Source organism: Drosophila hydei, unplaced genomic scaffold (genome assembly GCF_003285905.1).
Source record: "Drosophila hydei strain 15085-1641.00,03,60 unplaced genomic scaffold, DhydRS2 tig00008130-arrow-arrow-pilon, whole genome shotgun sequence".
NCBI lineage: Eukaryota > Metazoa > Arthropoda > Insecta > Diptera > Drosophilidae > Drosophila > Drosophila hydei.
Genome location: NW_022045839.1, coordinates 1,998,086 through 2,024,190, shown reverse-complemented (window position 1 = coordinate 2,024,190; position 26,105 = coordinate 1,998,086). Strand labels below are relative to the sequence as shown.

Here is a 26,105-nt window from a genome sequence, read left to right as displayed (position 1 = left end):
TTGTCAAAGCGTGAGGTTGTCGCGTCGCAAGAACTTTTAGCGTTTCTCTTCGCTTAATTAATCGAAAACAAAAGCGCGTGTATGTTCCAAATCAATATAAAACTAAGTAAAAACATTAAATAAATCAATGCAAGTGTATTGCATATGTGTAATAACACATAATAAGCATAATGCGTTGCCTTTTGTCTAGGCAACACTATTCTAATAGTGCAAGTGAGAACTTCTACACAGAGATTGAGAAGGGAGAGAGCGAGTGAACAAGAGCGCCTGCGAGAGCGAGCATAAAATCACAGTCACAGCAGCAGCAATAACAAAAATAAATACATACACACACATTTAAATGTACGTACATAGTAGTTTTAAGGTATTTTAACTTTTTACACGATATTGTTTTGTTACGCATTTATTTGCTGTAAGTCTAGTTGGCGGCAACAATCAAAACAATCAAACGAAAAACCAAATTCAATCTTGATAGGCATGCATCGCACACACACATAAACACATATGCACGCACGCATACATGTGTATGTATGGCAGGCGCGCATTAAATAAAAATAAATTCTGCCGCTGCGTTTGCGTTTAGTTTATTTTGTGTGTACGTGCGTGTGTGTCGGTGTCAGTGACGTTGCGTCGCTGCCTCAGTCGCTGTCCCGCTGTCTTGCTGGCCGCTGCCAGCGCGCGCGTCAGCATCGAACGTGTTAAAGTGACGAATAAACAACACAGAATCGTTCACTAGAAAAGATACGACATATAGACATACAGACAGACAGACAGTCAAACATTTGTACATTTCTTTCACACAAACACACATCCACTGAAACACACACCGACACGCTGTGCCTTTATGGCCGTAGCAGACATTTTGGCTGCTCCGTTCGCGCAATTTGTTTATATGAGTGCAACCGCAACGTATCCCTACCCCACCCTCTCGCTTAATACCGTTTGCTAGGTGTGTAAATTCCTCCGCCTCCCACGCTTCCCCCACTACCAACTCTATTGCCATACGTTTCAGCCAGCAGTTTTCATTCACGCTAATTTTGCCTTCACTTCTATTTATATGCTCATTTCAAATAAGCTTACGAAAAGGGTATATTGAATTTGTCAGCAAGTAGTTGGAATTCGATAATGAAGGTATAAATTAAATATGCTGCTAAACAGTTGTTAATGTTTGATTCTCGTTATGTGTATGTTGGCAGCTGCGCTTTATGCCTTTGCATAAAAACCCTAGCTCGTATTGTCTTTCTACAGGGCATCTCACTGTCGACCTCTGTCGCCTGCAGTGCTTTTACTTGTTTTCTACTTCCACTTTTGTTTTTTTGTTTTTTTGTTTTCGTCTACTCTTGAGGCACCCAACTGTGTGTATGTGTGTGATTGTGTGTGTGCGTGTGCCAAGATGAAGAATGATATGCAGCAATGTTAGATGATAAATAGCGCGCTATATTAAATGATTTATTTTGCCTGCCTGTGTGCCCTCTCCTTCCCTCAGCCCCCACCTCAGGTTCATTGTGCCCGTTCGCTCGCTTTGCATCTCTCTCTTGACCGTAGCTAAAGGCAGTCCATCTATGGACTAATGCTAATGCCTATGCTGTGCTTTCAATCTGTATATCTTGCCGTTGCCGCTTGCTGCTGCTGTTGTTGTTCTTGCTCCCATTGTTGTTGTTGTTGCTCTGGTAATTGATCAAGCAATTGAACAAATCCACGGTACAGTCGGTACAGTGCGCCTTTTATTCAGTTTAATAAATCTGAACGCAAGTTCAAGAAATCTTAATCTGCTTTAAACGATCTCACATGCTTTTTATCCTCAACTATATTTCATTTGTAAATTTTAACTGCATAATAGCATTGCCTTGAATTACATGATATACAATCTTAATTCGTTTATTAAGAAACTACAGCACAGATTATATACTAAGATTTTAATAAAGCAAATGCATATTTATGTAAAATATCATTTCTATGGCATGTAAGAACATATATTCTAAAAATATATTTAAACAAAGTCTCTAGCAATATCTATCTAACGACAAAATTCTCCCTCAGCTTAAGAAGAGCTTTGTAATATGGAAAAAAGTTTCTTTTAATATAAATTTTTATATATTATCTAAAAATTATTTCCGCCTTAAATATAGATTAATTGAAAAAGATAATTTTAAATGAAAGTTTTAGTCTTATCTTATATTATTGAACAGCAGAAATAAATTAAATATATGACGAGAGTTTCAAGACCCCATTTGTAGAGTCAAAGAAAATAATTGTGTAAAATATATCAATTCCAAAATTGGCTATAAAAATTATAAAAATACATTGTACTTTAAAAAGTGCACCTAAATATTATAAATAATAGTATATATAAATTAACAATGAAGTATAAATATTTTCGAATATTTTAACTATACAAATTATGATTCATACTAAAGATTTATTTTATATTAAACAATTTGTTATATATAAATGTCGTATATCATATGCAAATAAATCAAATATTTCTATAACAAATGTTTGTTTAACACATTTGGTTTTAGTAACTCTCATATATTCTGTGCAAGCTTTCAACTATTTCTCTGTTTAATCTTAATATATATAATGTATAGTAATTTCCGGATTGCAGTTATTATAAATTGTTAGATTAATCAATTGAAATGCCATTTGCTGCTGGCTGCTGAGTCAAATATTTCAACAATTATTTCATTTATTGTTGGGGATTTTATTTCTCCACTAATCGCATATCATTTCCACAGCATTTCCACTGGCTTTAATCGCTTGCCATGGTCGACAGCGGGAGAGCGAGAAGGCGAAAAACATGAAAACAATTTTTAAAAAATGTGATTTTTTTTGTGCCATTTATGCGGCTTTTTTATTTATTTATTTTTATCAAATTAGTTATAATTACACTTAATGCAATTTAGTTATGAGGTTCTCTGTGGTTGTTGTTTGTGTTTTTTCTCTCTCAATGTTCGTGCTGGTTTTATTTTTTTCTTCTTCTTCGCTTCTCTTCGGGGGGTTTTCACGATTTGTGCAAGTTGCATTTGTTGTTGTTGTTGCTGTTGCATTTGAAGCTTTAGAAAAAACGTTTTTTTGTTACAAGGGCTTGGCATATACTACATACATCACACACTCATACCCACATCCAAGCATCTAATGAGGGTGCCAAAGAGAGAGAGGAAAAGAGGCGGAAGAGGGGAGGTAGAAGGAATGCCCCTGTTGTTTCAATTGAGCACACGGCGAGGTGTTAATGCATTCTGGATTTGTAGATGCTTTAGTTGGTCTGATAATTTTAACCGCATTCTGAGTACCTTGTGCTTCTTCTTCAACGTCTACTTCAAGTTGATTTTTAATTTTTTTTTATTGCATATTGTTTGCACTCAACCAAGATTCGTAATGTGCTAAAATATTTATGAATTAGCGCGAAAGCCACGTTCCAAGTATAAAGATTTGTTTAACGATCGTGTCGAGAGAACTGGAAAAAGTAACTCGTATGAAAAATTGTAGATACGGGTTAAAAAACTTTATATACGTATAGCAAATTGAATACTAAAATACAATTTTTTTATATACTTAAATTTCTTATACTTAAATCAAGTTTTTAAGAGATTTAATTTTTAATCTTTAATTAATGAGTTATAATAATGTAGAAACAAAGAAGATAGAGACTTATAAAATATATAGCTATATTTTTTAGGTAAACTTAACGATGTTTTATACAGAAATTATATTTTAGTCAAGTTATATTTCATTAAAATAATGTATATAATATATATATATATCTGTATAATATATAATTCTCATATCTCTGTCTAAAATCATCAATTTATCATATCAGAAACTTAAAATTAATGGATATTTATTGGAATATATACCGATCAGTTAGAATATGATATATGTGATATATAATGTAGCTACTAATTAAATGATGGCACATTTCATTAGGAACGTTTTATAGATAAAGATGGAAAGACTAAAAAAAAATAATTTTTATTATAGATAAACTGTTTCTTTATCAGCTATATTGAGTAGTAGGCGGATATTGCTTTCCATTTAGAGCCATAAAAAATGCAAATAAGTAAATTTATCATATTCAAAACTAATATATGATTCATATTTATATAATATATAGTGGTCCGATCCAATAGACTTCTATATGCATGTACTTACATGTATGTGTTCTGTGTATATGTAGATCTTATATCTATATGTCATATATGTTTATGTTTAACATACATATCTCTCCTATATTCCTTTTGCTTATGTTTGATATAGATCTTAATGTTCTCTATTTCTCACCACTCTGAGCTAATCTTTGACTTCTTCACTGTCCTACACATTGCCTGATCAACTTATAATAGGAATTTATGATTCATATTGTGCGCAATTTATGATGCTCGCAAAACTCTTAAGAGGATTAAAAATGTGATTTATTATTTCCTTCTTAAGAAGGTCTAACCATATAATCCAACAGCTAGAACTACGGCTACAGCTGGTTCGAAGACTTCAAAGGAGTTGCTGGCTGTGGCTAACTTTGATTATATGAATGATGCTTAATATGCCATGAAATTGGTTGGCCTCATTGCTCATTATTGTTAGCACTATTATTGTTATTAACAACGGAACCTCGACTAGATTTTCCATTACATTTAACGCGCAAAAAACAGTTGAAGTCGTTTTTCCAGCTAAACACGAGTTGCGGCTTGGCCTTATGCTTAACAGATATAGATAGATATATATGTATATATGTATATAAAGATATATGCTTGTGTATATGGTTTAAGGGGCATTCAACGGGCCTCAAGGTGTGAATTCTAGTTAAATTCAATATCATAATATGCGCATCGTATGCATATGGGGCCGTCAATTTTCTTAGCCAAGATTATATCAAAAGGAGGGTAGAGAGCTCATAAATAAATGCATTTAATGCTTGGCTGCGCGCCTGCAACAGTCGACTTGCCCAGTACTTTATTTTCTTCTTCTTTTCCTCTTTTTTTGTGGCTGTGTGTGTGTGTGTGTTGAGCTTGTCTCACGGAAGGAATCTGCGGCAATTGGCCAAGACTTGCAGCACTTTGACTTGAACCTTCGCTCTTCTCATCATTAGCAATTTGAAATGCATTCAAAAAAGGAGCTCTCTCTCTGTATGTGTGTGTGTGTGTATCCAATTATTTTCACATTTTATGGCGTAAATTTTCTTAAGCCCCCCAAAACCATTTTTCAACCGAAACGAAACGAAGACAACAACAGAAATGCAGCTCCACGTCCAGCTCCAACTAAGGAACACAGCAGAGCAACAAATCTTAAAAAGGCATCAAGATTATTGCACAGAAAAATTCTTTTCTTCACACCTCGAACGTTGGCTGGCTGGCTGGCTGGCTGGCAGGCCCCAACGGAGACTTCCGAGCGGGACAACAACAAAAGGCCAAGGCTCCAAAGAATTAAATGCGACTTCAAAGAAAGGCACAAACAACAACAACAAAAAGTATTGAAGACGAAGAAGAAGAAGCAGCAGCAGCAGCAGCAGCAACAAGAAATATGGTCAAAACGAATGCGGCCAACACCAACAATGGACATGTGCAACAACAGCAACAGCAACAGCAGCAACAATAAAAACCAATTTAAGCCAACCGACGCGTCGCCTCCATGCGGCTCGCTGCGTCTATCTGTATCTGTATCTCTCGCATGTGTGTATGTGTGTGTGTGTGTGTGTGTGTATCTGGAGGATTTCACGTAGGTTGTTGTTATTTTTCTTTTAACTCGAACTGACGTTGGGCACAAAACGTCAACTGTGAGGCAGCAGCAACAACAACACATGCAACAGCCACAGCAACGCATACGCAATCAGTTTCAGAAATCAGATTCGGTTCGAAGTTGAATAGTTGTCGGTTATGTTGTTGTTGTTGTTGTTATTATTATGTGGGTATCTCTCTATGTGCCACATGTGTGTGTGTGTTTGCTACGTGCACGTCTGTTGGTCTCTGCTTCTGCTTCTTCTACTTCTTCAGCCGCATAGGGTTAAACAGATCTATTGATATACAAAACATGTTTCGAACAAAAAAAAATAAAATAAAAATATATTTAAATTATTTACAACTCGCTCTATTATAATGAAAAAAGCCATCCAGAGCCAAGCAAATGCCCAAAAAGTTGGTTCTCAAAGAAATCTAAGAGAAAAACCAAAATAATATATATTATAAATCTGACTATAATATGTTAGTTCAATTGTATTGCCTTTTTTAAATAGATTTCTTTACAGCAAACTACAAAAATACCAACAGAAAAGAGTCTAAGAAGAAGAAAAAGAGAATCGTGTTGAAAATAACAAAAAAAAAGGAATTTCTAAAGTTTCTTTTACTATCAAAGTCTAATTGAAAGAAAGGTATATAATAAGAGATTAACTCATGCACAAATTTACATACAAACAAGGTTTTTGTTTAGTATATCTCATCTACTTCTATATACCTTTATGGCCGACAGCTATATTATGACCCAAACATAATACAATTTGCGAAAACTTGAAGATTTTTAAAGAAGTTGTTTTAGTGCAGAATAAGTATGAAATATGCAAAAGAAATGTTAGGAAAAAATCAATTGATAATAGAATATTGTAAATAGGATGCAGATTTTTAAAAAAAGTTACTTGAAAATAATTTAAAGATTTTCATAATAATGTTTTACTTATTCAATTATTTTTCTAATATAAAATCCATTCTGAACTAAATGTGTTTTAAATGTTCTTTAAACTATATATAGATAATATATATTTTAAAAATAATAATAAATTATACTTAATATATTATATATATTATAAATAAACAATATTGATAATATATAATATATAAACAATATTTATGGCTATTATATAGGTTCCGTCGGTCCATCTATAAATAATATAATCAATTAAAACGAAAATGTCTATTTTATTGTCATATGTTTCATATAGTCACATAGTACCATATCGTATCTTTCCATAAAATGCTATATATATAATGTGAAGATACAATATAATAATTTAAATATATGACATAAAAGATAACTGCATATGCATTGTCCTATCGATAAAGGTATAGAAACAATAGCATCATTAAAGATCTAACAGAAAAATGAAAACTTATTGATGCATTATTATATATTAGATGTTAAAGAGTTTTTGATTTCAGCTAAGTCTACAGACTTAAGACTTAAGATAGTTTATAGACAACTTCAATAATGCTAAATCATATATATGAGTATAGTAAAATGTACCACATTTACAGCTATATCATATGCTACAACAGCAAGAATAGGAGAGCTATACGAAGTGCAAAGAACACCCTGAAAGTTTATGGCTTATATGCCATAAAAGAGCTAACAAAATGAATAGAAAATCATTCATTGAGTGAAACATACAAAAAACATTTATCATTTATCATTTACCTTTTGCTCGATACAACATAGTTGCCCACCGTCTGTCTTTAATCTTAACTCAAAAGCCGTAACATTCAATTAAAGAAGAAGAGGTACAAAATCAAAGATGCGCTTTGTTCCAATTTGGTTCTACTTGAGCACATCAAATTTATTTTTGAGCATTTGCTATGCTTCGGGAACAATACGAAAGGAAAGAAGAAACATATTCTAAAGGCTGTCCAAAAGATTCTATAGCTTTTGTGTTACATTTTTGGGATTGTCATGGCAAAAGTCAAAAGAACACCCATGTGTGTGTGAGTGGACGAGTGTGTGTATGTGTAGAGGACAGTTGAGAAAACGTTTTGAGTTGCCTTAATCTTAATGCGCCCATTTGGCCGTCAGGCTTCCTTATTATAAGTACTTTTCACCTTCAGCGCAGCGCAGCGCTCTGCTGTCCGAGTCGAAGTGGCAAAAAGCAACAACAGCAACAATGCCGAAACCCGAAAGAAACAGATGCTTCTAAAAACGAAGAGAGATCATAGCACAAACAACAGCAGCAACAACAACAGCAACAGCAGAAGCAATGCTGAAACCCTCTGTGAAATCCCAAAGAGTCTGCCCCATGCCTCATGCCACACACTGGAAAACAAGAGGCCACAATCCAGTTTTCAGTTTCTTATTATTATATATATTTCTTTCTTTTTCTTATTTCTTTTTGTTGTTGTTGTTGTTGTTGCTGTTGCTGGCTTGCTTCTTCCTCTTCTGCTTTATGCTGTGGTCTGTTCTTTGATTCGGGATCTCGGGATCTGCAGTTGAAGTTTTTCAGAATTTCGTGCTGTGTGCCCCGTCGTCTCTCATTGTTGTTGTTGCCGTTGTCTGACTGGCTGTGCTTTGTATTTTATTTTTTCTTCACACCTTCGAAAAGGCAAAGGCACAAATTTTGTACGTCCGTCGACTGGAAATTCAATTCAATTCCCTTGCCACAGGCCGCGGGCCGTCAAAAAGAGACGCCCGAGCGGCAGTTGTAGCCGGTTTTTGGTGTTGGTGTCGCGCTTGGTTTTCTCACTTGCCCACAGCACTAACTCTGTCTGTGTGTGTACCTGTCTCTGTGTATGTGTCTGTGCCTGTGTGTGTGTGTATCTGTGTCTCTTTCGGCTCTGGAGACTGCAAACTGCGAACTTGGCAGCGCGCAAACTTGACAGCCCTTCTGCGCGTTTTTGTAAGTCTTCGCCTGCCAGGATCGTTTTTTTTTTTTGGTCTCAGCTTTTTTCTTCTTCTTATTTCATCGTTAAGATCTTTTGACAGCCGCATTGCGTTCTTTTTTTCGTTTGCATACCCTTTGTGGAAGGCTAAAGTGTGGTATAATGTTGTAGTGTGAAAATTGTCGATCGTCTGTATATATATATAACGTATATCGATATATATCGATATGTTTGTAGAGTTAAGAGAACCCCTTTTAATTTGCTTGGAATTTAAATTTCATAATATATACAATATTTAGTTAAACTTATAATTTTTTTATAAAATCGATAATTATCGATAAGCGGCAATGCATTCCAGAGCTGTTTCTACAACATTTAATATCTAATATATAGATGTTTAGCTCCTAATTTTGGAGAAATGCATTATTTAGTTGAAGAACTCTAGAAATATAAACACTTTGCTCATATCATTTAAGTATAAATGTAGCTTATGAAAACAGAAAAAGAAGTGGTATGAACTAGTTTTTCCGACTACAGGATAACTACTAGTCGATCACTTTTAAGTAGAGCACTACGTTGCTGCAGCTTGTTCGCATCTTGTTTTGCATTATTTTTCTCTCTCTTTGAATGGAACTCAATTTGACATGCCTGAAGATTTTCTTGAGCCGCTTTAACAAAGAAAACGAACAAAAAAATTAAAAAGAGAACCGAAAATTAAATCGAAAAATTATTGCGCGCAGCGGATTAATTTGCTGCTGCTGGTCATGCCTACAGCCCACGCCCTACACGCCTACACGTCCCCAGCCTCTCCCTCTGTGTCTCTCTCTGATGTGCATCCGTAAGCGTTAACTGTCGACTTACCCGAGTTAACCCATTTCAGTTCAAGGTGCAGGTATTAAGGCCGTAAAGAACGAGTCTTTATATATCTTTGGCTCCCACTCTTGCCTAAAGCCTGGCAAGCTGCAAAGGAAATATGTATAATAATAATAATAATAATGCCCACTTGACATTATCTAAAATAGGAGCCCCTTCTGCCACGTCTGGCTCTTCTGCCTCTTCTTCTAGCACAAGTCTGTTCGGGGCCTTTGGCTAAGTTGATTTTTGTGGCGGCCATAAAATGTGTTTGTCGTGCGCTGCTTATCGTTTGGCTGCTTGATAACACATTTAGTAATAACAAACAGAAATACTACAGATAAACCAGAATGCCTCATAAAATACCCTGTAATGGAGTTGCAAGTGCATAAAAGCATATAGAAGATTACATTCCGTGTGCTTTGTTAGCCAAGCCAATTGTCCATGTAAATTTACCCGAAATTGTAGAAATACACGATATTAAATTGCCATTCGGTTCTATATACCCTGTAAATTTAAAAAATTTACTAAAATCCTCCCCAAATAAGCTAACTGCAACAAAAGTCAAATCCAAATTCTATATTTCTATATTTACATATAGAACAGCATATTTGAGTCTTTCATCAATTAGTTTTTGGCAAACAAAACTATCATACCCTGTTTCTCCTCTATTACAGAGTATTTAGTATTTAGCAGCATACTTATACACACACTATATATAGTATAAAATGCGAGTCCATTAAAATACGCTTATTAATATTTTAATTCTTGGATTTATCGAGCGTCTGCTTTTAATACTAGCCAAAGCCTATTAAGCCCCCAGAGCCAAACAGTACAGGGTATCTACATTTTTGTACATGATGTAAACAAATTAAATTTGTGCACTTCTGTCATGCAGCTGATGTCACGGGCTATAAAACAGCAAACGATTTTCTATGGAATTAGACGTGAGCGCGAGATATGAATTCGAACTCGAATTCGAAATCGAAAATTGGAAAAAAAACAGTTGATTTATGAACTGTTTACACCCTCTAGCCCAGTACCGAGCAGCGCCTTGACCAGATATGGGCTTCCAATAAAGTTGATTATGATTTATGTTGATTAAAGGATCCATAAGTTAAGATTAGTTCTTATTGGATTTATGGCCATCTGAATACTTGGTTATTTAAATATTAATTGAAAGGACTCATGAAAATCTTCAAACATTAATTAATTATTTATTATTTTATTCCCATTCAAAATTCGAAATGTTTTCATTTTGTTTGGGAAAAATATATAGCTATATGTGACTATTGCCATTTGTATTGCTATTTTTTGGAATCAAGAACTCGAATTTATCGGGCAGGTCGTATAGTTTGAATAGTTGCCCATTGAGATCGGCGCAGACGCAATAGGAGAAGCCTAGTCGCCGATTACCATTGTCAGCCTGCTGAGAGCTTAGTAGCAGCTCCTGGGAGATGGTCTCCAATACCTGATCTATATTCTCTTCCTTTTGTAATTGTTCCTCGCAGTCCTTCGTCTCTTCCCCGTAGTCCGCTGCTTCGATATCCTGCTCCAGCTGCTCTACTTGCTCCTCAGCGCGCTTGGCCATGCACATGTTCAGATGTCTGGCATATAAGGTCTTCATTCGTTTGATTTTCCCCTTCGCACTCTGCTGCTGCTCCTCGCTCATCAGACGCTTCCTCTCCTGATTTAACCTAATGCGGCTGCTGCGACGCAGCTTCACCAGCTCCACGTTTGTTTCTTCATGTTCGGTACTCTCAGCAGACATGATCTACATAGACACGGAGCCAACATAAGTATTTTCTCTTGCCCAACGCTTGGCCATTTTGGTCAACTTACTCATCTTTCGATTCCTAACGTGTTGTGATTGTAATATATACTGACTGAAAAAGGGGTTCGACTGCTATAAAGTTTCGTTTTCTATCTGAAGTTTAAAACTTTAACAATTTCGATCAACGAGTGAAACTTTGTTTCTGTGCTTTTTATATTATTACGTGTTCCCAAATATATCCAATTATATCTCTATGTACTCTATTTAAAAATAAAAAACATTTTTTTCTTGCCGAATTCCACATTTAAGTATCACAATTTCTAAATATAGTAACTCAGAATGTTCTCATAAGTCGCTAAGATTATCTGATTTCGAAAAATGTTCTTGATTATTGCACGAGCTTATAGACAAAATGGTAAACAAAAGATTTTGGGTAGATTAATGAAAATACATTTGGAAAAGTCTATAAAATTTGATTTAGAAACGTTAGGTCACGATCTATATTCTTATAAAAATAAAATTGAAATGAACTATATTAATAAACAATTATATTGTATAAAAATTTCTAAATATTACTTGGGACAATAAAAAAGCCGAAGATCTTTTGTATAATTTTTTTATACAAGTATTACTTCTATATAGATGTACCTAAGATATTTGTTCAATTTCTAAAGCAGTCAAAACTCATTTCATATAGATATCCTTCAGACACTTTTTCGACACTATCTATGACGAGCTTTTTCCTGAAATTCTTTTACTTATTTCTTTTATCAGACGTTCACAAGGTTAATTCATTAAGTCCACTCCACCTGACTGGCACACAAAACACACCTCTGGGGGAGTACATGTCCACTTATATCTATCTATATATATAAGTATATATTTTGGCATATGATATCACATATCACAAGCTACCCCTCAGTCTTATCAAAAAGACAACAGCAACAATAATAATAATACTTTACTACGCTTTGTTTATTTGTTATTTATGCGCTTTAGACCAATCAAGCAAAACGGTTTATCATTAAAGCGATAAAAAAGACGTTAATTTATTATATACACACACACAAACGCAGCTCTATTTACATACATGTATAAATACTCGCATGTGCAAAAAAAATTGAACTTGAAGTAAAGCTTTAAAATACTTCCCCCTCATGCCGTACTGCTCTCGCACCCTTGCTTGCCGCCCTGTTTGCTGCGGCTTCGTTTTAATAAACCGTTATAAGCGTGCGTGCATACAGCAGCTGTCTGTCTGCCTGCCTCGGTGTGTGTGCTGTGCTGTGCAAAGCATCCAAGCAGAAGGCAATGAAATAAGCCAACAATTATAAAAACTCTTTTTAGTTATTTAATTAGCTAGCCCCGTCTATATAGACATGGTGCGGGCGCAAGCGAGAAGACAAGCTATGGGCAACGGTGGCAGCGTCTCGCGTTCGTATCTAGAGTGGAAAATTAATGGCTACAAAATTAAATTTATTTTTGCAAAAAAAAAGCACAAATAAAATAAAAACAAAAACAAAAGCGGCAGCGGCAGCGGGAGCAACAACAACAAAGCAGCGCGACGGAGCAGCCGCTGGCACAGACAGCCTGGCAGGCCGCGCAGTTGCTTTCTTATTGGATTTGGTTGTTAGTGTGTCTCTGTGTGTTAGTGTGTGTGCGTGTGCAAAATTTATGTTGCTATTTGCGTCGTTGTTGCTGCGCAGCGACTGCGCTGCTCTTATCATGGGTTTGTTCTTGTTGTTGCTGTTATAGCTGGCACGTTACCTAATTAGTTGCCGCAGACAGCGCGGCAATAGGCAACGATTTTACCTTTTATGTTGTTTTTGTAAGCCATAGGCCAATACAAACAAATATACAGAGGCACTCACACGCACGTATCACACACTCACACATATAGATAAATATATAGAGTTCGCATTGACGTAACGTCAACTGCGACAGACAACGCCGACGCTGACTGCGCGCTGTTTTCGTTCTCGTGCCCACGCACCACAGCACAGATAAAAGAGCGAGAGGGAAACTGTGCGAACAGAACAGCGCAGCGCAGTGAGTAGAGGGTCTCCGCAGACCACGCGACAAACACAGCTTCAATTTTTGTTGCCGTTTCTTTTGCTGTTGTTGTTCTTGCTGTTAGCCGCTGCTGCTGTTGCTGTGTTGAAAAAGAATAAAAAAAAAACTGCACAGTGCTGTGCGAGAGACAAATTGTGGGGTGTAATGGAAACGAGCAAATTTTATGTGCCTTTGAATAGCTGCTTGATCACGGCGAAACGAATCGATTACACTAAAAAGAGAGACATACAAATTAGACATGCAAGATACACACAGACACATCTGTATACACACATGCATGCTTTAAGTACTAGCATAAGCGTTCACTTTGACAACTGATCAGCTTTGTAGTTGTAGTTGTAGCTATAGTCGTTGTTGATGTTTTTTTTTTTACGAACCAGCTTATAAGCAATTAAATTCAATTGATTACATTTGCAGTATAAGCCGGATGTGGCGCAGCGGCTCAGTGGGAAATTGGTTGGATATCACCTTTTGACTTGTTGCTTTAATATGTACATAAAAATGTCCATAAATACCTTGACTTTTAATTTTTATCAAAGTATATTAAAGTCAATATTTACAGACATCTTATGACCAATTCGTAATTGTAAATAAAAGTAATGCAGAAAGAATTCTGAATTGAGATATTTTATTGACAAAAGTTATTGGCAATAGATATGGACATATATTATTCAAATAATCAATAGTTTTTACAACTAAGTATGATACATATCCATTTCGTTTATGAAAACCAATTTTTAAATCACATTCCAAACTATATACAACAACTTCAATTACTTTCTTTCCGATATTGTTATTTAATTGTAATTGAACTATAATTTGATGCATGCTCACCACTGTAGCTTTTCATCTAAAATTTTTGGCAATGCTGCAGCTGCAGCTGCTTTGAACTCAACTTCACCTCGCCGCAGCCCACCTCAGCGTATTCCAACTCAAATTACTGACCGCCCACTGCATGTGCTTTGACTTATTTTGGTTTTGCTTCATTTTTTTTGGTATTTTTACGCCAACGACAAACGTCACTCACACACACACACGCACGCAAATATTGTATATATTTTTATTCATTTGGCAAAAGGCAATAAACAACAACAAAAACAAAAAGCGACACAAGTAGAAGCAACAACAAAAATAACATTTGGGCGAAGCGTTTTCATCTTACACACACACACGAACATAAAAAACCAGAAAAAACAAGCAGTGGGCGACAACAACAACAAGAAATGAACCGAGCCAGCAGAAAAATAAAATAAAATAAAATTAAAAAAGAAAAAATCTGGCAACAGCAAGAAAAATTACCAATTTAAATGTTAAAAAGCAAATCAACAGGCAGCAGGTAAAAATTAAGACCAATAAAAATGCAGACTCAGCTCCAAGTAAAATGTAAAAACCAAATGTTACAAGATTAACGCATTAAAAATGTTATATAAATTTAAATTAAATTTAAAACTAAAACTAATGTAGTTTCCACTCACTATCTGTAGCTGTCCCGCTCTCACCAACTCTTTCATTTATCGCCACAATCTGCTCTCAAATCTAATGACAAATGATGTTATTCTTGTGCAGCTAACGATCTTTAAGATAGAAATACATACATATACACACATACATATACATAAGGTATACGTCGCATGTCTTTTAGGCCCGTCCATTGTGTATTTATGTGCGCGGCATTATCATATCAACACGATCGACAGCTAACGATGTCGACATTTTGTCGTTTTCATAAGAAAACAATACTCGCCCATGCTCGTACCGTTATCTAATAAATTGTGCGGGAGTTGACAAACAACAAAAAAAAAAGAAGACCACAAAAACCAAAAAAAGAAAACCAATAACGAAAATCAACTAAAAAATCTCAACAAAATCTGCATTTGATTTGCTCAACGTAAATTTTGTTATTGTCCAACACCAAAAAAAAAAAAGAATCGAGTTCACAGCGAAAGCTTGAAACAACAAATGTTTACTTATAACAATAAAATTAAAAAAAAAAACGACAAAAATTGATTGGCGTGGGTTTTGCCCTTACATTGGGTTTTTTCTCTCGATTTTATTTGAAGAGAACTTATGCTAATCAATATGCGATTTAGTTAGCATTTTATGCATGCAAATCAATTCAAAATGGCGGCCGCCAGTTTTAGACAACGACGAAAAATTAGCGAGCTGATCGTCGCTGATTGGTGTGTGAAAATTGTCGCACAATACAAAACTAATTTATATTAAAAAAAATTAGTTTTTTTTCTGTTACTTCGAATCTGTTGATCGATAGACAAACTGTCATCGAATGTGAGGGGCGGCCACCCGCAGCAGCTTTCGCTGATCGATAGTTTCAATGAAAGCGTGTCAAAGGTGTTAGATAAAATCAAAAACACAAAAAATCAACTAAACACAGTTTATGGGCGTTTAAGATTGATGTGCTTTATGAATATTTGATTGTTTTTATGGATATTTCATAATTATGTTTTCTTCTTAGTAGGGCTTAAAGTTGGATTTACATTTTGGATACGGAACTGCAAAATAAGTTATTTTAAGACCTTATGTGATTATGAATTCTTAATGAAAATATGAGCTATCTATAAGTTTGATTACAAATAATGTGGATCAATTTTTCATTAAATGGGTTTTGCCATACGAATTTTAAATTTTTAAATATTTTGATAAGCTATAAAATTTAAGATAACTTCTTAGTAGACAAAGAATTCAATTAAGTTTATTGTAAAATTTTAGATAAAGGAAAAGAAACTGCAGTTATATATTTAAGGCTCTACTTTTCTCAAGGCTTCTGTTTATCAATATATTCTAATACTGATCTATTAGGCTCAGGGTTTTGCTTGATATATAATAATAGAGGTTATTTGTAGGTAAAGCCAATCCCTTTTTTACTACCCCCTCTTTATCAACGCTCTAACACGAAGTAAATAAACAGCTTGTTCAGCTGTTCTGGAAACTTGGTTAATTTTCTCACCCAAACACTTGCCGCACAGGCAATTCAAATATTTACCACTAACAAGTTTTTCAACATAACTGCTCAATAAAATTCATATAAAAAGGAGAATAAATGTATGTCTATGTATATATGTATATATATGATTTCCTCTGTAGATACCGCAACTACGATCGTAGCTACGATCGTAGACAGTGCAAACCTATTGATTAGATAATTGCATCGAGTGGTACGAGCACTATGACTCTCAGATAGAAGGGAAGCCAGTATAACAAAAACAAAATTATCTAATTGAGAGCAGACTTTCGACACTTTAGTTAGGGGGAGTGCTCCCAAACGGAATTGAGGCCAATTCGTGTTGTTATCGTTATCGTTGTTATCGATCTACCAACTAAAACTAATCAAAAGGCACTTCAAATACAACTCGCCAGCAAACAACTTTACTATAATACAAATATATATATATATATATATATATATATATATATGTGTGTGTGTGTGTGTGTACATATAGCAGAAACATAGTCTGCAGTTTGGAGTAAAAAATTTATGCTCGTTAATATAAGGAAAAGGGTCTATTGGCCTTTAGCAATGTTCTCAGCTTTGAAGTCATTGAAGCTGTGAATACATAAATATAGATATATATATGACTTTATAAGACTAGGGTACCCATAGTATTTTAAAGTCATCAACTCGATCAAAGTAACTACATATATTTTATAGTTATAATAGCTGGAAACACTCCAGAAAAGTTTTATGTTTCTTTAAAGATTTATAAAATTTGATATATGTAGAAAAAGTCTTTTTCTTGATGAGTATTGTAATCTATCTTAAAAACATGAACAAGTATGCTGCAGTCAGTTACGCCCGCTCGACTGCAACAGGCGCGCTTGTTCGGTTTTTGATGTGTGGAAAACTCTTTGAAGCACAGGAAAAACTAAACTGAACTGCACTGAAAAAAAAAGAAAAAGATGCTTAAGAGATCTCTCTTCAACTGAGCTGGTTCTGCTGCTGCCTTCTTTGTGGCTGGTTTTTCTTTTTCTGGCGTGCACTTTTTTTTATTTTTTTCCTGCTTCTTTTTATTTGATTTCATTACGCGATGCTCTTTGTAGTTGTTGCCTTAGTTGTTGTTGTTGGAGTAGTTGTTGTGTTACTAAATTTGGTTGTCTGGGCATTTTAACGCGCCTCTTTATGTGTGTAGATGTGTGTGTGTTTGTGCCAGACCATTTTTAGTAGCCTGGCCAGCAGCAGCAGCAAAAGCCGCCTCTCCTATATAGCCTATGCGTTACGTATACGTTAAATATACTATAGTATATACATATATACAATATATATTTATATATATATATATATATATATATATATATATATATATATATATATATATATATATATATATATATATATATATATATATATATATATATATATATATATATATATGGTCATGTCTGTTTGCAGTAATTGCGTCTATGGTTGCTTTTTTTTGCAGTTTGACTTCATCGCAATCGCTTTGCGCCTTTTGCTTTTTGCCCTTTTTGGTGGGTGTTTTTTATTTTTTTATTATTTCTATTTGTTTTGCCTTTTCTGCTTTTCTTTTTTGGCCTGGGAAAAATGTTTGTTAGGCCTCAACTAAAAACACATAGCTTATAAGTGCATTTTGTCCATATTATTTGTCCGAAGCAAATAATAATGAGCGCAACACAAAGAATGTTGTCAATTGATTTGTTAACTAATTAAATTGTTTTTTTTTTTTTTTTTGTTTGACATAGCGAAACTTAAAAGGAATTGCAATTTATAGGAAAGGCCAAACGTTAATGCTGAATATAATTACAAAAGTATTTAGTTTTTGTGCTTATTTTTTAGATAGATATTAACAAATAAAGTTGTACTGTTTATTTATACTTAAAATCTTCTTAACATTTATTTTTAATTTTTATTTTAGAAATATAGTCTTATATATACTACATACAAATATATAAAAATAAATATATAACTGACAACAGTAGTCTTATCCCAAATATTTATGATATGTCTATGCAGACTTGGCAAAAATCTTAAATCTTATCTCAACGGCATTATCTTCATTCTCAGAATGCAATCATCTTTCAAGATGCGCTCCATTGACGTAGCTCAACCTAATTCCTAGAATTTTCAATGTTACCCAAGCTGCTGCAACGTTTAAAGTTCTCGAGCTTATAATGAAATAACTAAATAACGCTCATACAATCCTAGTTCTCTAATATACATATGCCTGGTCACTAAATCAACATTTTGTTTTTGTTTAACAATGCTTTAGGGCCTTTAAACACAAAATGAGTTTTGGAATTAACTTTTTATACGACTGATAGTATCAGAACAAACGTGAATTGCACAATTCTTTCAGTTATCTAGAATTGGCATTTGTAGACAGTAGTTTTTATGCCAAATTTAATAGCTCTAGCGCAAGTTGGCATAGTTTAAGCTTGTATGTAAAAAACTGAAACAGTATACAGTAAACCGTTCTTCTCTCTCTCTCCCTCTCTTAAATTGCTTGTCAGCAAAGTTAATTATACATTTTAATTGGGTTTTCACGCCTATAAAATATTTATCTTTAGAGCTGGTTTTTGTTTTTGCTTTGCTTTGTTTTGTTTTGTTTTTCATTTAAATTTTATTTTCACATGCATCAGCCGATTATTGCGAGGCATCTGAATGTCGAGCAAGCCGCAATTTAGCTGATAGCGGAAAAAGTGCGCAGCATTCGCTTTATCTGAATGTCGCCGCCGAATTTCTTTTGAATTCGCTCTATGTAGGTGTGTCTGCGGCTGTGTGTGTGCTTGTATGTCTGTGCGCTTTGGACTTTTAGCAAGCGCAAAGTACAAAATGCAAAACGCTGCAAAAATTTGCAACAAGTTGAGAGATTTTTTTAGGGGGCTGATGCTGCTGTCTGGTGCGTCTTTTGCTGTTTGTGTTATAAAACGTTTCGCCTTTTCTTTTTGTTATTTTTTATATTCATGTCTTCTTTTTTTTCGCACAAAAACATCCGGTCGTATTTTAATTTAATGAGCATTTATTTTGCACACTGCCAGAGTCATTTGCCAACGCTGTTTATAATTTATTATTTATTTAGTTTGCTTTACTGCAAATATAAACAATTTAAAGTGCAATGCAGCACCAGCAGCAGCAGCAGCTAGAAGGGACTTGTTAATTGTTGTTTAAATGAAATGAATTCGTTTTGCTCATTGTTATCAGCATCGATACTGCCTAATCGATACTATTCCATATTGAGCATCTTTAATAATAATTTGCATACGGTGGCATCCTTAAACTAATATTTTATCTCTCACTCTCTCTCTCTCTTCAGTTAATTGGCATTGGATCATGCAGCAGCAGAAGCAGCAACTTCAAACGACGAAAATGCGAACGAGCTTTACAACACTGGCCGCTGGCGAGGCCGCCATCAACGTCGGTATCACAGCGCAGGAATAACGGAATGTAGGCAAAAAAAGAGAGGAGGAAAAAGCGCAGTTGAAAACGATCGAATTTATCAAGCATACAAAACTGAAAAGAAAATAAAAGAATAAAAAATACGCAAATTAAAAGCAAAACGCTGCAAAATGCACGTTTCAGCTATTAAAAGCGAAGAACAGGAAAGGGCAAAGGATGCATGTGCAGCGATAAAGTTTAATAATTATCGAAAACGAGGCAGCAACGACGAGAACAACAACTACATTAGCAAATTTATAATGACGTCTTCAATACTGGTGCAACGCCTCGCAACGCTGAGCATGAGTGGCAAGTGGCGACGGCGCCGGCGGCGGCGCAAACAGCAAAACGACGACGCAATTGTGAAAGCAACAACAACAAGAGCATGCGCCCATAATGATAATTGCAATTATAGTAAAACAACAATGCGTGCCCATGATTTCAATAAAATCAATAAATTACAGCTAATTACGTGCATGCTACTGATAACAACTACAACAATTTGTCAAAGTTATGCAGCTGCAGCGGCGTCGACGTCAGCCTCATCGTCAGTGTCTGGCGAGGCGTTAACGTCGCCGCTGAGCGCGCTGCTCAAATCGGGCGGTGCCTCCTACAATCAACAGCTGCCACAGCAACAACTTTTCGCCATGCTTGCAAAGAATAACGGAAACACGGCTGCGCTGGCATCGGCAGCAGCGGCTTCGCAGCAACAGCAGCATCGGCACTCACGTCAGCGACCACGCTTTCTGCCGTTACGCGAAGACGATTCGGAGGATACGGCCGATGAGGAATTTGCCGCCTTGCATATTCCACTGGAAATCGCAGCAGCCGCTGCTTCTTCTTCCATTGGGTCTGCTTCGTTGGAAACGCGCGGCTTCGTGGCCGACGATGGCGGGCAATACGAGCAGGCGGAAAAAGAGCTGGCTGCAGCCGAATCAGCAGCAGCAGCAAATGCGAATGCCAAAAATAACAACAACAAAAACTGTCCTAAGGAGTGCAAATGCCAGAACGAATTCTTCGATTGCGATAAGCAGCACTTGGAGCGTGTGCCAGTGCTGCCCAACTATGTGCAAACGCTGTAAGTAAACCTTAAAAAAAAAGAGACCCCTCTGAACAACCCCCAAAAAGAACAGTTTGAAACATTCGCAACAACCCTCGCAGCTTTGCGGGCTTTTGTGCATACCCTATAGTAGTTAATGGTCAAATGAGGTGTATTATATTTTTAGTAGTTTGTAACAGCAACTACACAATATGTTATTGACTTAGCAGAGTCTGTAATGTTTCTAATATATTAATGTAAATGCATTGCCAGACTGTAGACTCGTTAACGAAGTTTGATAAGCTACTTGGCATGTTAATGTCTTAATAGTGTCTATTATATTCTTAATGATTTAAAAGATTATATATTTTGCCAAATTTCTGGTTTACCCTAATACAGTTATTAAAATGCAAAAAACAAGGAAAACCTTTACTTTAAAAAGAACCGTTTTACTCGAGCATAAGGTTTACGGTATATTGCAGTCAGTCAACCTTTACTTTGACAACTTCTCATATTTTATTTTTATTTATGCGTTTCATTTTAATTTTTTTTTGGGGGTTGCGATTTTATCGCATTGCCTTTAATCAATTTAATGCACTGCAAAATTATGCAAAATGTGGGGTTTATCTTTATCGAGTGGAATGCATCAATAATTGCACGACTCTGGCACGCTTATCACTCGTAATTGCAGCATAATTACAGACCATTAAATGCGGGCCTCGAAAATCCAATCAGCTAACATTGTTTGCCATATTATTTATACACATATACGTATCTATAGACATATATATATATATATATATAAATTTTTTCATTTTTACTTTTTTAGGCATCTGGCCGGCAACAAATTGAATGACACCACGGTCCTAGCGATACGAAATCTATCCGAGCTACAAAGACTGTAAGTGAAAACAATACTACAATAAAAAAAACTATATATTATTTTATATATGTGTGTACAGATATATCTATATATATACGAGTTTATTGAGCTAATTATTCCATTTGCGTTGAGCTATCTAGAGTAGATAATGCAGTATAATCGTTTAGCTAAGCGAGTATTTTTAGATACTCGCGTTTATAAGTTGTAAATGGAAGCCATCTGGTTTGTTTTATTCAATTGGAGTCCGAAATTGAAATTGAAATAGGGCACAAGCTAAGCTAAAGATAAGGAAAGCTTAAAGCACGACCAAATACTATCCATTATAAATAATACTAAATATTGAATAAAACAAATATCTGTTATATCGTTTCAATAAGAATTTTGAAACTTCCAAACTACTGTTAACTGTTAGTAAAAGCAGTTAGTAGTAATCAACAATCTTAGATACTAACTAGCTACATATTTTCCTCACTCTTTCTGTATTTATCATGTTATAATATATATTAATGTTAATATAAAGCATATGAGTCTCTGTAACTGCCTGTTAACTGTTCTTAACAGTAACAGTAACAGCCATACATAAAGCTTAACATTTCGTATGCAACTTATTTTCAGACAACTAACTATTATTAACATAGCTGTAACAGTCTTCATTACATTCAATACAAATTATGAATAGGATTAATCCTATTATTTGATATATAAGTTTGTAATTTATATATTTAATTATTTATTCAAACACTTTCTCCCTCCATTCACCCATACAGCTCTCTGAAACGCAATCAGCTCGGTGTGATGCCCATGTTTACGAATCTGCAATCTTTGCGTCAACTCATCTTGGCCAACAATCGTATTCAGCGCATCTCGAGCGAGGCTCTAGTGCTGCTGCCCAAGCTCAAATTGCTGGATCTGAGCAAGAATCAGCTGCACACTGTGGAGGCCAATATGTTTCCAAGACCTAGCCGACTTTCTCATTTGTAAGCCATATAAATAAGCTTAGCTCTATTACCCTATCTAAATCCATTTCGATTTATAGAATACTTAATGCCAATGAGATAGGCAGCGTGAATGAGCTGGCATTTGCTACACTTAGCAATCTAACAGATCTGGAGCTAAGCAACAATCATCTAAGCAGCCTGCCAGTGGGCGTCTTTAAGAATTTGTTGCGTCTAAAGAAACTGTAAGTTACCAAATCGATCCTCATAACAGTTGGCTTAATATCAAATATCTATTCTTATAGCACTCTCAACTCTAATCGATTGGAGATCAATTGGTCAACATTTCGCGGTCTGCAAGCATTGCAGAAGTTAGAGCTGAAATCGAACAACATCAAGACGCTGCAGGATGGCGTCTTTCATGTGATGCGCAACATAGAGAGCATTAAACTAGATCACAATGACATCAGTTCGCTGTCCCGCCAGGGTCTTTTTAATTTGACCAAGTTGCATCATTTGAGTTTATCCAATAACTCGATTAGTCGCATCGAACTCGACACATATGAATTTACCCAATCTCTGGAATGGCTTGATTTATCGCACAACTATATCAGCGACTTTAAGGCTCAGCATTTGGATTGTCTGAAGCGTTTGAAACATTTGAATTTGGGCCACAATAACTTGCAGTATTTGCCAGAGAATACGTTCGACTGTGTCAAGAACCTGGAGGAGTTGAATTTGCGTCGAAATCGTCTCGCCTGGATCATCGAGGATCAGTCAGCCGTAGCTCATTTCAAGGCATTGCGTAAACTTCGCCGCCTCGATCTCTACGGCAACAATCTAAAACAGATCAGTAGCAAAGCGCTGACTGGATTAAACAATCTTGTACAGCTTAATCTGGAGAACAATGAATTGGCCAGCATACAACCAAATGCATTTGAACATATGCAAAATCTACAAAAGCTCAGCTTCAAATCCAACAATTTTATATGTGATTGCGAGTTGATTTGGTTCCGTCAATGGCATCTCAGCCGCTTTGGCATACAGACTGAGAAGTTGTTCACAAATGCTGTCTGTGGCTATCCGGAACATTTGCTTGATCGCCAACTATTCCGGCTAAGTCCTGCAGAACTAACATGCTGTAAGTCTCAGTTAAACATTTAACCAATTTAATTCGTTGCTGACTCTATTTTCTGATTTCTTGCTTCTCTTCAGCTGACTCACCCAAGCCAGTGCTGCAAAATGAGCCCAGCAATATGCTCGCTGTCAAGGGCGCCAATATAACCTTGGAGTGCATGGCCACCTCACCAGCTGCTGCTTCGGCTGCTGCTACCGATGAGCTGGAGATTAAGTGGCGTCATGATAATCAGCACGTTATGGAGAGTCAAAATGTACACGATGGCGCCAGCACAAAAACGCAAATACATCCAGATCAGAGCACCAATCAGACGACGATCTATGGTCATCTGCGCTTGTCCAATGTCACCGATGAGAGTGCCGGCCGTTATCAATGCGTGGTGTCCAATGCATTTGGCTCGACATATGGTCAGAAATTCAAAATATCAATAGGCAGTGAGTGGCTAAACAATTTATATTTTAAATTACGTATAAGATTGTCATTGAAATGAACTAACTATATACTCTACCTGCAGTTCATCCCAGCTTCTTGCATGTGCCCTCGAATCTAACATTGGATGCGGGCGAAACGGCTCGCTTGGTGTGCTCGGCTAGTGGAGACCCCATGCCGGAGATGGCTTTGCAGAAGTTTGGTGGCAGAGATTTTCCAGCTGCCACCGAGCGACGACTTCAGGTAATACGCGAGGAGAATGCATTTCTGATAACGAATGCCAAGCCTAGTGATTCGGGCATATATACCTGCACGGCGGAGAGTCCGGCAGGTGTGATAAAAGTTAATGCCACACTAATTGTGAATGGTGAGTGTAAACAATATAAAGATTTACTATATTGCCATATATATAATATAATTTTATTTAACTGCAGACAAACCCCTGCCTAGCATTCCACTTGTTCAGAAGGAGGTCATTCTTGGTAGGACCTGTGTGCTGGAATGTCTCAGTGAGTCTCTGAATTTGGAGCTGGAGCAGCCGCGTCGTGAATGGTTCAAGGAAAACAAACCTTTGCATAATTCGCCCACTGGACCCGATGCGGAACGCTTTTATTTTACCGAGAGCAAGGAGCTCTTAGTCATTGTCAATGCCCAGTCCACTGATGCTGGACACTATCGCTGCGAAATCAGCGACAATTTGCGCACCTTGACACTGCAATCGGAACTGATAGTGGTGCAGGGTAGTTTAAATAATGATTTGGTGCTTCTCAGTGTGATGATTTTCACGATTATCTGTGTATTGATTTGCACTTCTATTGTCTGGAGGGTTTTACGCCATCAGCGAAGGAAGCAGTTGCATAGCTCGACAACGCGTAGTAGTCAGCATACTCTGCCGCTGGATCAGACGCAGTTGACTACAATGAATCGCACAATTTTACTCGATACCGCTGGGCACAAGCAGCAGCAGCAATTGGATCAACAACAGCCGCAGCATCAACATCATCAATCGCAGTCACAACTGCGACCCCGTAGCTTAACGGATTTGGAGTGTGGTCCTGGACAGACACAAAGTCGTTTAATTGTCACCACTACGCCTTCGTATGAGCAACGGTGCATGGAGCAGGGCTTAACGCTCTGCTATATGCAGCAGGCGGAACTCGAGCTTCAGCAGGATCATTTATCCAGCAAGGACTCGGGTACGGGTTCCGATGCCGCCGTGAAGCGTAGTCTGGAGGATTTTGTAGTGGGTATGCCGCGACGTCGCATACTGGATGAAGATGCTGACGTTGACGATGACGACGATGTGGGGGATGAACCGGATGATAATGATTTGCAATTTGCGCCGACTCGTGCGCTGGGCGTCTCTGTCTACCATGACATGGATGAGCTCTACGAGCGCAATCACAGCGCACCCGAGCAACAAAGTTTCCTACGTAACAACAACAATAACCGTCACAACTACGATGGTGGCGGGTGCGTAATGGTGGGCGTGGCTATGGCTGCAGCTGGTGACTACAAAGCAGCCAAAGCGGTGGACATTTAAGTATGAAAAGCCAAAGCCAAGATAAATGCAAACAAAACCAAAATGCAACACACCAAAAAAAAACAAAAAAGCAAAAGCAAAAACAAAAGAAATGGGCTTGCCACGCCCCCAAAAACCACCCAAAAAGTAAATGGAAAAAGAACTAAACGATCAAAGACTGTTAAACGTAATATAAAAAGTAAAGAGTAAATATGTGACGACGCTTGCCAGAAGGCAGCCTTATAGAGGATATATAGAATATATACCGTTATATACATATAAGTCTAATCATATGTGTGCTGTATGCATATATATATATATATATATATATATTCTTAACCATATGGCAGCTATAGCAGATACCAGTGTCTTCGTAATTTATGAAATTAAATGGATTTATTATTAATTACTTATTTTATAATATATCGATAGATTTACCCTAATAGTTAAGTTTATAGTTTATATATATTTATAATTTCTTATT

At 36.2% G+C, this 26,105-nt stretch overlaps 2 protein-coding genes across 3 annotated transcripts; one reads left to right on the top strand and one right to left on the bottom strand.

Moving 5' to 3' along the window:
• Nucleotide 1: 1 nt before the first annotated feature.
• On the top strand, nucleotides 2–25,714 carry LOC111598033 (leucine-rich repeats and immunoglobulin-like domains protein 1). Of its 2 annotated transcripts, none has more exons than XM_023313061.2 (9): nucleotides 2–342; nucleotides 19,554–20,753; nucleotides 21,544–21,615; nucleotides 22,365–22,574; nucleotides 22,634–22,777; nucleotides 22,838–23,673; nucleotides 23,748–24,104; nucleotides 24,185–24,466; nucleotides 24,534–25,714. In XM_023313061.2, exons 2-9 carry the CDS (start codon nucleotides 19,807–19,809, stop codon nucleotides 25,640–25,642), a joined length of 3,957 nt encoding a protein of 1,318 aa, XP_023168829.2. In that variant the 5' UTR covers nucleotides 2–342; nucleotides 19,554–19,806; the 3' UTR covers nucleotides 25,643–25,714. The 2 variants fall into 2 exon arrangements, with proteins under 2 accessions (XP_023168829.2, XP_023168830.2); XM_023313062.2 differs by lacking the exon at nucleotides 2–342 and adding an exon at nucleotides 13,830–13,846.
• Nucleotides 10,680–11,364, bottom strand: LOC111598036. Its single transcript, XM_023313065.2, has 2 exons — nucleotides 11,265–11,364; nucleotides 10,680–11,196 (listed from the first exon to the last, which is right to left on the bottom strand). Exon 2 carries the CDS (start codon nucleotides 11,191–11,193, stop codon nucleotides 10,702–10,704), a length of 492 nt encoding a protein of 163 aa, XP_023168833.2. The 5' UTR covers nucleotides 11,194–11,196; nucleotides 11,265–11,364; the 3' UTR covers nucleotides 10,680–10,701.
• Nucleotides 25,715–26,105: the final 391 nt, after the last annotated feature.